At 46.3% G+C, this 12,421-nt stretch overlaps 1 protein-coding gene across 14 annotated transcripts in view; it reads left to right on the plus strand.

Annotated features, from left to right (window-relative positions):
• Positions 1-4,054: 4,054 nt before the first annotated feature.
• macf1a (microtubule actin crosslinking factor 1a) overlaps positions 4,055-12,421 on the plus strand; it is a 523,722-nt gene continuing 515,355 nt past the window's right edge. For 13 of the 14 annotated variants that reach the window (XM_068006495.1, XM_068006501.1, XM_068006496.1 and 10 more), the window contains exon 1: positions 4,356-4,438. In XM_068006495.1, the coding sequence (XP_067862596.1) occupies positions 4,400-4,438 (39 nt within the window). In that variant the 5' untranslated portion in view covers positions 4,356-4,399. Of the gene's footprint in view, positions 4,439-12,421 lie in introns of all 14 variants that reach the window. The other variant, XM_068006497.1, reaches the window with a different exon arrangement.

Below are 12,421 nucleotides of genomic sequence, written 5' to 3' on the forward strand. Positions count from 1 at the left end.
CGATTTTCCGTCAGGCCAAATAATGAGGCCATGCTACTGATATGTGTAGCATCATTATTAATATTTAAATACAATGATAATATGTCCAATGCTGAATTTCACATCTTCAGGCGAGGCTTTGCCTTGTTCATTTAAATTGGATGTAGGGGAATCATGGGACCTGGCCTGCTGAAGAGGCTTCTTAAAGGGAGAAAGATAGATTTTTGGTGAAGTTATTTTTTGAGGAGCTTTTTTGCATTTTCATGCACCCTTTGCTGCATTTTGCTCCACCCATTAGTTGGTTTTGCCTTCTATTTCTGCATTTGCGATTGGCTGGTGTCACCGTTTTCTCACCAGGCAGTGAAGTCATCGTTTGTGAAGTAATTGGTTTGGGTTCTCATGCCATCTAATCTCACCTGGCAGTGCTGAAATTGATTGGTCTTCCAATAATCTCACCTGGCAGTGCTATGATTAATTGCTGCTCCTGTGTCTCCATTGGCAATGATATGATTGGTTGGTGTCATCTAGTTTCATCTGGCAATCCTGTAATTGGTTGGTCTTCCTATAATCTCTCCTGGCAGTGCTCTGATTGGTTAGTCTTCTCATAATTTCATCTTGGAGCAATGTGATTGGTTGGTTTTGTCATAATATCAATGGTCAGCGCTGTGATTGATTGGTGTTATTTAGTCTCACCTGGCAGTGTTGCGATTGGTTGGTTTTCCCATAATCTTATTTGTCAGCTGCGTGATTGGTTGTTGCTCCCATGTCTCACTTTGCAGTGATGTGATTGGTAGGTTTTCTAATAATCTCACTTGGCAACAATGTGATTGAAGATTAAAGAAAAGGGTGTATGCAAAGTACATAAACAATAAAGGAGAGGATGACAAAAGGGGATACAATGACCTTTAGGAGGTTAAAAAGACAATTAGAAAGGCAAAGAGGAAATATGAAATGAAAATATCCAAGAATATAAAAAGAAATAGTATTCCACAGGCACATAAGTAACAAAAGGAGAATTAAGATAGGGATAGAGCCACTAAGGGACAAGCAACATAAACTCACAGGAGATGATACAGGAATGGCAGGGATATTGAATAGATACTTTGCCTCAGTTTTCACTGAAGAGACTACCAAAGAAGAAATGGCAACAGTCGAAGAAGTCATGAGGGATATTACAACAGTTAAGATAGAAAGAAAGGAGATACTAGACAAACTAGCCAAATTTAAGGAGGACAATACCACAGGTCCAGAAGGATTGCACCCACAGATACTTAAAGAAACTAGGGAGGAAATAGCAGAGGCACTAATATCCATGTATAAAAATTCAATACAAAAATGAATAGTGCCAGAGAACTGGTGAGCAGCAAATGTAATTCCTATCTTTAAAAAGGGAAATAGAACTAACCCAGGGAACTATCGACCGGTTAGCTTCACATCAGATAACAAAATATCTAGAGGTGGAGAATATAATAAAAAATTATCAGCATGGATTCCAAAAAGGAAGGTCATGTTTAACCAACCTTATTAAATGTTCTGAAGAAATAACAAGGACAATGCAGTGGATGTGGTATACATCAACTTTCAGAAAGCCTTTGATAAGGTGCCACATAAGAGACTCACAACAAAGGTCAGGGCATGTGGAGTCAGGGGTCAGGTGGCAGAATGGATTGAAAGATGGCTACAAAACAGGAAACAGAGGGTAGAAGTTAAGGGAAGTTTCTCTGACTAGCAGAAAGTGGGAAGTGGTGTCCTGTTGGGATCTGTGCTGGGACAATTGTGGTCCACTATTTACATAAATTATTTAGACTCATAAATTAGAGGTATGGTGTCAAAACTTGCAGATTATATCAAATTGGGGGTATAACTAATAATGTGGAGGACTGCACCAAAATACAGGAAGACATAAACAGGTTTGCAGAGTGGGCGGATAAATGGCAAATGAAATTCAATTATAACGAAGTGTGAGGTGGTTCATTTTGGTAGGAGGAATAAGGAGGCCACTTATTTCTTGGAAGATAAGATATTAAATAGGGTGGAGCAGCAAAGAGATCTAGGAATACAGATACATAAATCACTAAAAGTAGCAACACAATTTGATAAGACATAAAGAGTGCAAAGTACTGGGGTTGATTTCTAGAGGAATAGAATACAAAAGCAGGAAGCTAATGTTAAATTTATGTAGAACTTGGTTAGACCACACTCCATACTACAAAAAGGATATTGAAGCACTGAAGAAAGTGTAGAAAAGATTTACAAGGATGTTACCAGAATTGAGAGGATGCAACTATCAGGAAAGATTGAGCAGGCTGGGGCTCTTTGGAAAAAAGATTAAGAGATTTGATAGAGGTCTTGAAAATTATGAAGGGGTTCAATATGGATGTGGGATTATGGATGCTGGAAGGAGAGATTAGAATGGGCACGTGGTTGTTCTTCGAGCCAGCGCAGACACGATGGGCCGAATGGCCCCCTTCTGTGTTGTATCTTTTCTATGGTTCTTTGGCTCTATGGAGAAAGTGTTTCCATTGTGGGTAAGTCCAAAACAAGAGGACATAAATATAAAATAACCACTAACAGATTAAATAAAGAATTTTGGAGGAATTTATTTACACACAGAGTGGTGAGAATGTAGAACTTGCTGCCACATGGAGTGGTTAAAGCAGTTAGCATTGATGCAATTAAGGGGAGGCGTGAGGGAGAGTGGAACAGAGGGATGGAGGGGGGCAGTATGTGAATGGGTAATTATAGTATAAACATGGGCATAGACCAGCAGGGCCCAGTGGTGTTTCTGTGCTGCAGATTATGTGTAATTTTACGATCGTTGATCTTTCCACAATCTTACCTGGAAGCAATGTGATTGATTCATCTCCCCATAATCTCACTTGGCAGTGATGTGATTGGTAGATCTCCCCATAAACTCACTTGGCAGTGATGTGATTGGTAGATCTCCCCATAATCTCACTTGGCAGTGATGTGAATGGTGGATCTCCCCATAATCTCCCTTGGCAGTGATGTGATTGGTAGATCTCCCCATAATCTCACTTGGCAGTGATGTGATTGGTAGATCTCCCCATAATCTCACTTGGCAATGATGTGATTGGTAGATCTCCCCATAATCTCATTTGGCAGTGATGTGATTGGTAGATCTCCCCATAATCTCATTTGGCAGTGATGTGATTGATTGGTGTTTCCCTTGTCAGTGATGTGATTGGTAGATCTCCCCATAATCTCACTTGGCGGTGATGTGATTGGTAGATCTCTCCATAATCTGATTTGGCAGTGATGTGATTGATTGGTGTTTCCCTTGGCAGTGATGTTATTGGTAGATCTCCCCATAATCTCACTTGGCAGTGATGTGATTGGTAGATCTCCCCATAATCTCATTTGGCAGTGATGTGATTGGTAGATCTCCCCATAATCTGATTTGGCAGTGGTGTGATTGATTGGTGTTTCCCTTGGCAATGATGTGATTGGTAGATCTCCCCATAATCTCACTAGGCGGTGATGTGATTGGTAGATCTCCCCATAATCTCACTTGGCGGTGATGTGATTGATTGGTGTTTCCCTTGGCAGTGATGTGATTGGTAGATCTCCCCATAATCTCACTAGGCGGTGATGTGATTGGTAGATCTCCCCATAATCTCACTTGGCGGTGATGTGATTGATTGGTGTTTCCCTTGGCAGTGATGTGATTGGTAGATCTCCCCATAATCTCACTTGGCGGTGATGTGATCGGTAGATCTCCCCATAATCCTCACCTGGAAGCGATGTGATTAGTTGGAGTTCCCAGTGCCTCGGCCTCACCCTGACCCGTGCCTCTGGTCTCTGGGCGCCAGGTGTCGCTGTGTGGAGCGATCCCTCGCGAGTCGGCCGTTGATCGGCGCGAGGCCGATGCGGAGCCGCGAGGAGGCGCTGGGCGGACACAAGTGATGAAACGGGAGAGGGAGAGGGGGAGGCCGGATCGGAAGGAGTCCAGAGGCGGCGCTCTGCCTTTCCCTTAGTGCAGTCACACAAGCTCCTGGGGAATGTGGTTGGCCTGTGTGCTAGAGTGAGTCAGACTCCGGGCGGCGCTGCCACACAGTCCGCCAGCGGGAGCAGCCATTCATCAAAAAAAAAAGGAGCAGGAATCGGTGAGGAGAGAGACAGACAGACATTCGGCGGAGGCTCAACCCGGAGAAAGATCACTCGGAGCCCGCTCCACACCCCCACTCACATTCCGCAGCGCTGGTCGAAGCGAGTCCAGGAGCCCGTGTTGTGAGCAGGAAAGGAGAGAGAGGGAGAGGGAGTGGGAGAGGGAGAAAGCGGCCGATCGCACTCGGTCTCCAGTGCCGGGGAAGCGGCGAGGATTGCGGCCGGATCGCTACCACCATGGCCGGTTATGTGCCGGGTCAGATCCCGACCACCTTCGCCGAGGAGAAGGAGTATGTGCAGGCCTATGAGGACGTTCTGGAGAGATACAAAGGTAATGAATAAACCCCCATGTAATCACCGCTTTTTTAAGAGGAACCAGCTGCCCTTTGGCCGCCCGGCATCCGTTTAAGACGTTTACAAACAGGCTGGAAATATCTTTTTGAATTTACCTTTGAATATTCACTCTGCCATAATTGTACATTTCCTTTTTATTTTGTTCTATTCCTCCCCTCCCCTTTTTCTTTCTTCTGGTCCGAGGTGTTAATTAATCGCTGAGAGGGTTGTTTTGGTGTCAGTGACACATCATCCAGTATTGTTTAAATGCCCTCTGTTGAAAACAGAAATGCGAAGGAGAAAGATACTTTCAAGTCCTGTAGAGCTTTGATTCTCAGTTTTGTTAGGGCATAATTCCTCCTTCAATTCATGACGCCCTTTTTCTTATTCATGTGACAGTTTCTGGTGTTTTTATTTTCACACCATGGCACATTTCCGAGAGAAATCTTACTATGTATTCAGAGGGTTTTTATTATTTATTGTATTGATGTGTAACTTGTCGGGGCGGCATATTTAATAGATTTTATTTGAAATATTATAGATTATTTTACTGCCTGATTTTGCTAATGTTTTTATAATTCTGACGCTTTCTGTCTGGAAAGCAGATGAGTATTAAGATTTACAGGAAGAGCAATTAATCTGTGTCTTTTTATAGATTGATATCAAGAAATTACCATTTATTTTGTTTGTTATGCTTTAAATTGTACCGCATTGGATGGATAAATTGCCCACCAGGTAAACTGTTAGATTTGTAGATAATGTTTTAATCAGAACAGTGTTCTTCCTGTAAATTTATAACCTGTTTTTTTACCTGGCTGGTCTGAGAGAGCAAGGTGTGACAGACCTGCCTAGGGAGGTGGCTGCATTGCAAGTTTAGACTTTTACTGACAATATGAAGATGATGTTTTGGACAGGTGAGATTTCTCAATTTCTTTTCCTGGTGATGGAGTAAGTCTGTCAGCTAAATCTGAGCCTGCATGGCACCATTCTATTGCCAGAGCCAAATTGGATCAATTTCCTTCCAATTGAGATATATATATTTTTTTAAAAACCACAAACCACAAATAAAGATCTACGGTGTTGCCACACTCCGATCTTCCTGTGCCCCAACTTCGATTCTGCTCCCGTTCTGTCGGGAAATTCGGCGATTTCAGCTGCATTAAATGTACACTGAAGTTATTCCTGTTCTCTTTTATAATGTCATTTTAGGCATAAGATTGGATTTAAAAATACTATACCCTGCAGCAGTTAATAGTTTGCAGCATTTATAATTTAACAGGCGTTCCTAAAGAGAGAGACAACTGTACGTAATTCGTATCCTATTAAACATCTATCTGCAGAGATGTGTTTTAAATGTCACTTTAAACCCATTACACGAATGCAGTATTTCTGTACCTCCTGCCCTGCAGTGCTCTGTCCAAGGATGTAAGCACAGTTTAACCTGAGCTGTTGGAAATGAGACTCTCAACCAGTGCCTGCACATTAGCCAGGAGGCCTGGGATTGGTTGTAGGGATAATATAAAGGTTTAACAGTTTCCAATTCCCCGGCCCTAACTGTCACCATGGACATCCAGTCCCTCTACACCTCCATCCCCCACCAGGACAACCTGTGGGCCCTCCGTAGGTCTTTCTTGAACGGAAGCCCAATCAGTCCCCATCCACCACCACCACCCTCCTCCGTCTGGCTGAACTTGTTCTTACGTTGAACAACTTCTCCTTTGACTCCACTCACTTCCTCCAAATAAAAGGTGTCATTATGGGAAGCAGTATGGGTCCTAGTTAAGCCTGTCTTTTTGTGGGATACGTGGAACATTCTTTGTTCCAGTTTCACTCAGGTCCCCCCCCTTCATCTCTTTTTCTGGTACATTGATGACTGTATCGGTGCTGTTTCCCACTTTCACCCCGAACTAGAAAATTTCATCAACTTTGCTTCTAATTTCCACCCTTCCCTCGCCTTCACGTGGTCCATCTCCGACTCTTTCCTTCCTCGACTTCTCTATCTCCATTTCTGGGGACAGGCTGTCAGCCAATATCTACTATAAGCCCACCGACTCCCACCCCACTTCCTGTAAGGACTTTATTCCCTTCTCCCAGTTTCTCTGTCTCTGTTGCATCTGTTCTGACCATGCCACCTTCCACACCAGAGCTTCCGATATGCCTTCCGTGTTTCTCAACTAAGGATTCCGCTCCACTGTAGTTGACGGGGCCCTCGACTGTGTCTGTCCCATTTCCCGCATTTCTGCCCTCACCCCTTCCCTCTCCCTCCTAGAACCACGATGGGGTCCCCCTTGTCCTCACTTTCCAACCCACCAGCCTCCACATCCTCCGCCATTTCTGCCACCTCCAGCACGATGCCACCATCAAACACATCTTCCCCTCCCCTTTCAGCATTCCGAAGGGAACGCTCCCTCCGTGACACCCTGGTCCACTCTTCCATCATCCCCAACACCCGCTCTCCTCCCCACGGCACCTTCCCGTACGAGTGCAGGCGATGCAACACCTGCCCCTTCACCTCTTTCCTTCCCACTGAGCAGGGCCCCAAACACTGCTTCCAGCTGAAACAGTGATTTACTTGTACTTCTTTCAATTTAGTATACTGTATTTGCTGCTCATAGTGCAGTCTCCTCTACATTGGGGAGACCGAACGCAGATTGGGTGATTGCTTTGCTGAACACCTCTGCGCAGTCCACAAGCGTGACCCTGAACTGCCAGTCGCTTGCCATTTTAATTCTTGGTCCCAGTCCTACTTTGACCTCTCTGTCCTTGGCCTCTTGCATTGTTCCAATGAAACTCAACAGAAACTCGAGCAACAGCACCTCATCTTCTGATTAGGCGCTTTACAACCTTCTGGACTCAACAATGAATTCAATAACTTCAGATCATAACCACTGCTCCCATTTTTTCGGATAGCAAATGCTGGTAATGGTTCTGATGTTGCCATTTACAGCTCCTCTAGACCAATCTATTGTTTCTTTACTTGTCCCATTACCATCCTCCTTGCCTTACACCATCATCCCTTTTAATCATTCCAGCGGTGTGCCTCAGGGATCGGTGCTGGGTCCGCTGTTATTTGTTATTTATATTAATGATTTGGATGAGAATTTAGGAGGCATGGTTAGTAAGTTTGCAGATGACACCAAGATTGGTGGCATTGTGGACAGTGAAGAAGGTTATCTGGGATTGCAACGGGATCTTGATAAATTGGGCCAGTGGGCCGATGAATGGCAGATGGAGTTTAATTTAGATAAATGTGAGGTGATGCATTTTGGTAGATCAAATCGGGCCAGGACCTACTCCGTTAATGGTAGGGCATTGGGGAGAGTTATAGAACAAAGAGATCTAGGAGTACAGGTTCATAGCTCCTTGAAAGTGGAGTCACAGGTGGATAGGGTGGTGAAGAAGGCATTCAGCATGCTTGGTTTCATTGGTCAGAACATTGAATGCAGGAGTTGGGATGTCTTGTTGAAGTTGTACAGGGCATTGGTGAGGCCACACTTGGAGTACTGTGTACAGTTCTGGTCACCCTATTATAGAAAGGATATTATTAAACTAGAAAGAGTGCAGAAAAGATTTACCAGGATGCTACCGGGACTTGATGGTTTGACTTATAGGGAGAGGTTAGACAGACTGGGACTTTTTTCCCTGGAGAGTAGGAGGTTAAGGGGTGATCTTATAGAAGTCTATCAAATAATGAGGGGCATAGATAAGGTAGATAGTCAAAATCTTTTCCCAAAGGTAGGGGAGTCTATAACGAGGGGGCATAGATTTAAGGTGAGAGGGGAGAGATACAAAAGGGTCCAGAGGGGCAATTTTTTCACTCAAAGGGTGGTGAGTGTCTGGAACGAGCTGCCAGAGGCAGTAGTAGAGGCGGGTACAATTTTGTCTTTTAAAAAGCATTTGGACAGTTACATGGGTAAGATGGGTATAGAGGGATATGGGCCAAGTGCAGGAAATTGGGACGAGCTTAGTGGTATAAACTGGGTGACATGGACATGTTGGGCCGAAGGGCCTGTTTCCATGTTGTAACTTCTATGATTCTATGATTCATGCCCTCCACCCTATCAGAGACCTTCCCCTTTGTTTTTCCCTCTCCTTCCCCGCTCCACACTTTTCCCTGGCTCTGTATTTACTTAAAAACTCTTTAATCTTCAACTTCTTCCAGTTCTGACGACGAGTCATTGACCAGAAACATTAACTCTTTCTTTCTCTACAGATGCTGCCTGACATGTTGAGTATTTCCAGTATTTTTTGTTTTTATTTCAGATTTCCAGCAGTATTTTGCTTTTAAATATAAAGGTTGCTTTGAGTTGCAATATCGACCTATTGGATCTTGTGGCAAGCAGAGTGCATGACTTATGGGGTTGATGAGCAGTTTGTGATTTATAGCAAAGAATTAGATTTTTAAAAAAAATTGAGATGCTACTAAAACTAGAATGCAATTTTGTACAATTTGACTAGTTCTAAACCACAGAGAACATCTGAAGTAATTTTTTTTCACAGCTTCAATGTGTTGCAAAGAGTAATGTGTAGTAGTTATGCCATATGTCAGAATTTGAAGTTGCTCTTTTAAAATATTTATTTTAAGTGCTCTTTGAATTGCTCAAAAGTAATCTTAAAGCTGTACGGATATAATGCAAGTACTTATCAACTGATAATTTTGTTTATATATTGTGCGAATTTTGAATCAGACTATAAAAACTTTCACTTGATTTTGTGCCAAGCTAATCAGTTGTAGCAATAGGAGTAGGCCATTCAACCCCTTGAGCCTGTTGCGACATTCAATTTCATCATGGTTTATCTGCATCTTAACTCCATCTACTCGCTTTGGTTCCATATTCCTTAATACACTTGACGAACATTGTGATGGTTTATTTCTGATATCATAAGTTAATTCTTCATTGCCATGAATTGTGGAGTTCATTTATTACAATGTACTTCTGGTATTTTCATGATAAGAAAGGGTGTCCCTGTGTGTGTGTGTCCCTGTGTGTGTGTGTCCCTGTGTGTGTGTGTCCCTGTGTGTGTGTGTCCCTGTGTGTGTGTGTCCCTGTGTGTGTGTGTCCCCGTGTGTGTGTGTCCCCGTGTGTGTGTGTCCCCGTGTGTGTGTGTCCCCGTGTGTGTGTGTCCCCGTGTGTGTGTGTCCCCGTGTGTGTGTGTCCCCGTGTGTGTGTCCCCGTGTGTGTGTGTCCCCGTGTGTGTGTGTGTCCCCGTGTGTGTGTGTGTCCCCGTGTGTGTGTGTGTCCCCGTGTGTGTGTGTGTCCCCGTGTGTGTGTGTGTCCCCGTGTGTGTGTGTGTCCCCGTGTGTGTGTGTGTCCCCGTGTGTGTGTGTGTCCCCGTGTGTGTGTGTGTCCCTGTGTGTGTGTGTGTCCCTGTGTGTGTGTGTGTGTGTCCCTGTGTGTGTGTGTGTGTGTCCCTGTGTGTGTGTGTGTGTGTCCCTGTGTGTGTGTGTGTCCCTGTGTGTGTGTGTGTGTGTGTCCCTGTGTGTGTGTGTGTGTGTGTCCCTGTGTGTGTGTGTGTGTGTGTCCCTGTGTGTGTGTGTGTGTGTGTCCCTGTGTGTGTGTGTGTGTGTGTCCCTGTGTGTGTGTGTGTGTGTGTCCCTGTGTGTGTGTGTGTGTGTGTGTGTCCCTGTGTGTGTGTGTGTGTGTGTGTGTCCCTGTGTGTGTGTGTGTGTGAGTGTGTCCCTGTGTGTGTGTGTGTGTGTGTGTCCCTGTGTGTGTGTGTGTGTGTGTCCCTGTGTGTGTGTGTGTGTGTGTGTGTCCCTGTGTGTGTGTGTGTGTGTGTCCCTGTGTGTGTGTGTGTGTGTGTGTGTCCCTGTGTGTGTGTGTGTGTCCCTGTGTGTGTGTGTGTGTGTGTGTGTGTGTCCCTGTGTGTGTGTGTCCCTGTGTGTGTGTGTCCCTGTGTGTGTGTGTCCCTGTGTGTGTGTGTCCCTGTGTGTGTGTGTGTCCCTGTGTGTGTGTGTGTGTGTGTGTGTCCCTGTGTGTGTCCCTGTGTGTGTCCCTGTGTGTGTGTGTGTGTGTGTCCCTGTGTGTGTGTGTGTGTGTGTGTGTGTGTGTCCCTGTGTGTGTGTGTGTGTGTGTGTGTCCCTGTGTGTGTGTGTGTGTGTGTGTCCCTGTGTGTGTGTGTGTGTGTGTGTGTGTGTGTCCCTGTGTGTGTGTGTGTGTGTGTGTGTGTCCCTGTGTGTGTGTGTGTGTGTGTGTCCCTGTGTGTGTGTGTGTCCCTGTGTGTGTGTGTGTGTGTGTGTCCCTGTGTGTGTGTGTGTGTGTCCCTGTGTGTGTGTGTGTGTGTGTGTCCCTGTGTGTGTGTGTGTGTGTCCCTGTGTGTGTGTGTGTGTGTCCCTGTGTGTGTGTGTGTGTGTCCCTGTGTGTGTGTGTGTGTGTGTCCCTGTGTGTGTGTCCCTGTGTGTGTGTGTGTGTCCCTGTGTGTGTGTGTGTGTCCCTGTGTGTGTGTGTCCCTGTGTGTGTGTGTCCCTGTGTGTGTGTGTCCCTGTGTGTGTGTGTCCCTGTGTGTGTGTGTCCCTGTGTGTGTGTGTCCCTGTGTGTGTGTGTGTGTGTCTCCCTGTGTGTGTGTGTGTGTCTCCCTGTGTGTGTGTGTGTGTCTCCCTGTGTGTGTGTGTGTGTCTCCCTGTGTGTGTGTCTCCCTGTGTGTGTGTCTCCCTGTGTGTGTGTCTCCCTGTGTGTGTGTCTCCCTGTGTGTGTGTCTCCCTGTGTGTGTGTCTCCCTGTGTGTGTGTGTCCCTGTGTGTGTGTGTCCCTGTGTGTGTGTGTCCCTGTGTGTGTGTGTGTGTGTCTCCCTGTGTGTGTGTGTGTGTCTCCCTGTGTGTGTGTGTGTGTCTCCCTGTGTGTGTGTCTCCCTGTGTGTGTGTCCCTGTGTGTGTGTCTCCCTGTGTGTGTGTGTCCCTGTGTGTGTGTGTCCCTGTGTGTGTGTGTCCCTGTGTGTGTGTGTCCCTGTGTGTGTGTGTCCCTGTGTGTGTGTGTGTCTCCCTGTGTGTGTGTGTGTGTCTCCCTGTGTGTGTGTGTGTGTCTCCCTGTGTGTGTGTGTGTGTCTCCCTGTGTGTGTGTGTGTGTCTCCCTGTGTGTGTGTGTGTGTCTCCCCGTGTGTGTGTGTGTGTGTGTGTGTGTGTCCCCGTGTGTGTGTGTGTCCCCGTGTGTGTGTGTCCCCGTGTGTGTGTGTGTCCCCGTGTGTGTGTGTGTCCCTGTGTGTGTGTGTCCCTGTGTGTGTGTGTCCCTGTGTGTGTGTGTGTGTGTGTGTGTCTCCCTGTGTGTGTGTGTGTGTCTCCCTGTGTGTGTGTGTGTGTCTCCCCGTGTGTGTGTGTGTGTGTCTCCCCGTGTGTGTGTGTGTGTCTCCCCGTGTGTGTGTGTGTGTCTCCCTGTGTGTGTGTGTGTGTGTCTCCCTGTGTGTGTGTGTGTGTGTCTCCCTGTGTGTGTGTGTGTGTGTCTCCCTGTGTGTGTGTGTGTGTGTGTCTCCCTGTGTGTGTGTGTGTGTGTGTCTCCCTGTGTGTGTGTGTGTGTGTGTCTCCCTGTGTGTGTGTGTGTGTGTGTCTCCCTGTGTGTGTGTGTGTGTGTGTCTCCCTGTGTGTGTGTGTGTGTGTGTCTCCCTGTGTGTGTCTCCCTGTGTGTGTCTCCCTGTGTGTGTCTCCCTGTGTGTGTCTCCCTGTGTGTGTGTGTCTCCCTGTGTGTGTGTGTCTCCCTGTGTGTGTGTGTCTCCCTGTGTGTGTGTGTCTCCCTGTGTGTGTGTGTCTCCCTGTGTGTGTGTGTCTCCCTGTGTGTGTGTGTCTCTCCCCGTGTGTGTGTCTCTCCCCGTGTGTGTGTGTGTGTGTGTCTCTCCCCGTGTGTGTGTGTGTGTGTGTGTGTCTCTCCCCGTGTGTGTGTGTGTGTGTGTGTGTCTCTCCCCGTGTGTGTGTGTGTGTGTCTCCCTGTGTGTGTGTGTGTGTCTCCCCGTGTGTGTGTGTGTGTGTCTCCCCGTGTGTGTGTGTGTGTGTGTCC

Source organism: Heptranchias perlo, chromosome 26, assembly GCF_035084215.1.
Source record: "Heptranchias perlo isolate sHepPer1 chromosome 26, sHepPer1.hap1, whole genome shotgun sequence".
NCBI classification, from domain to species: Eukaryota; Metazoa; Chordata; class Chondrichthyes; order Hexanchiformes; family Hexanchidae; genus Heptranchias; species Heptranchias perlo.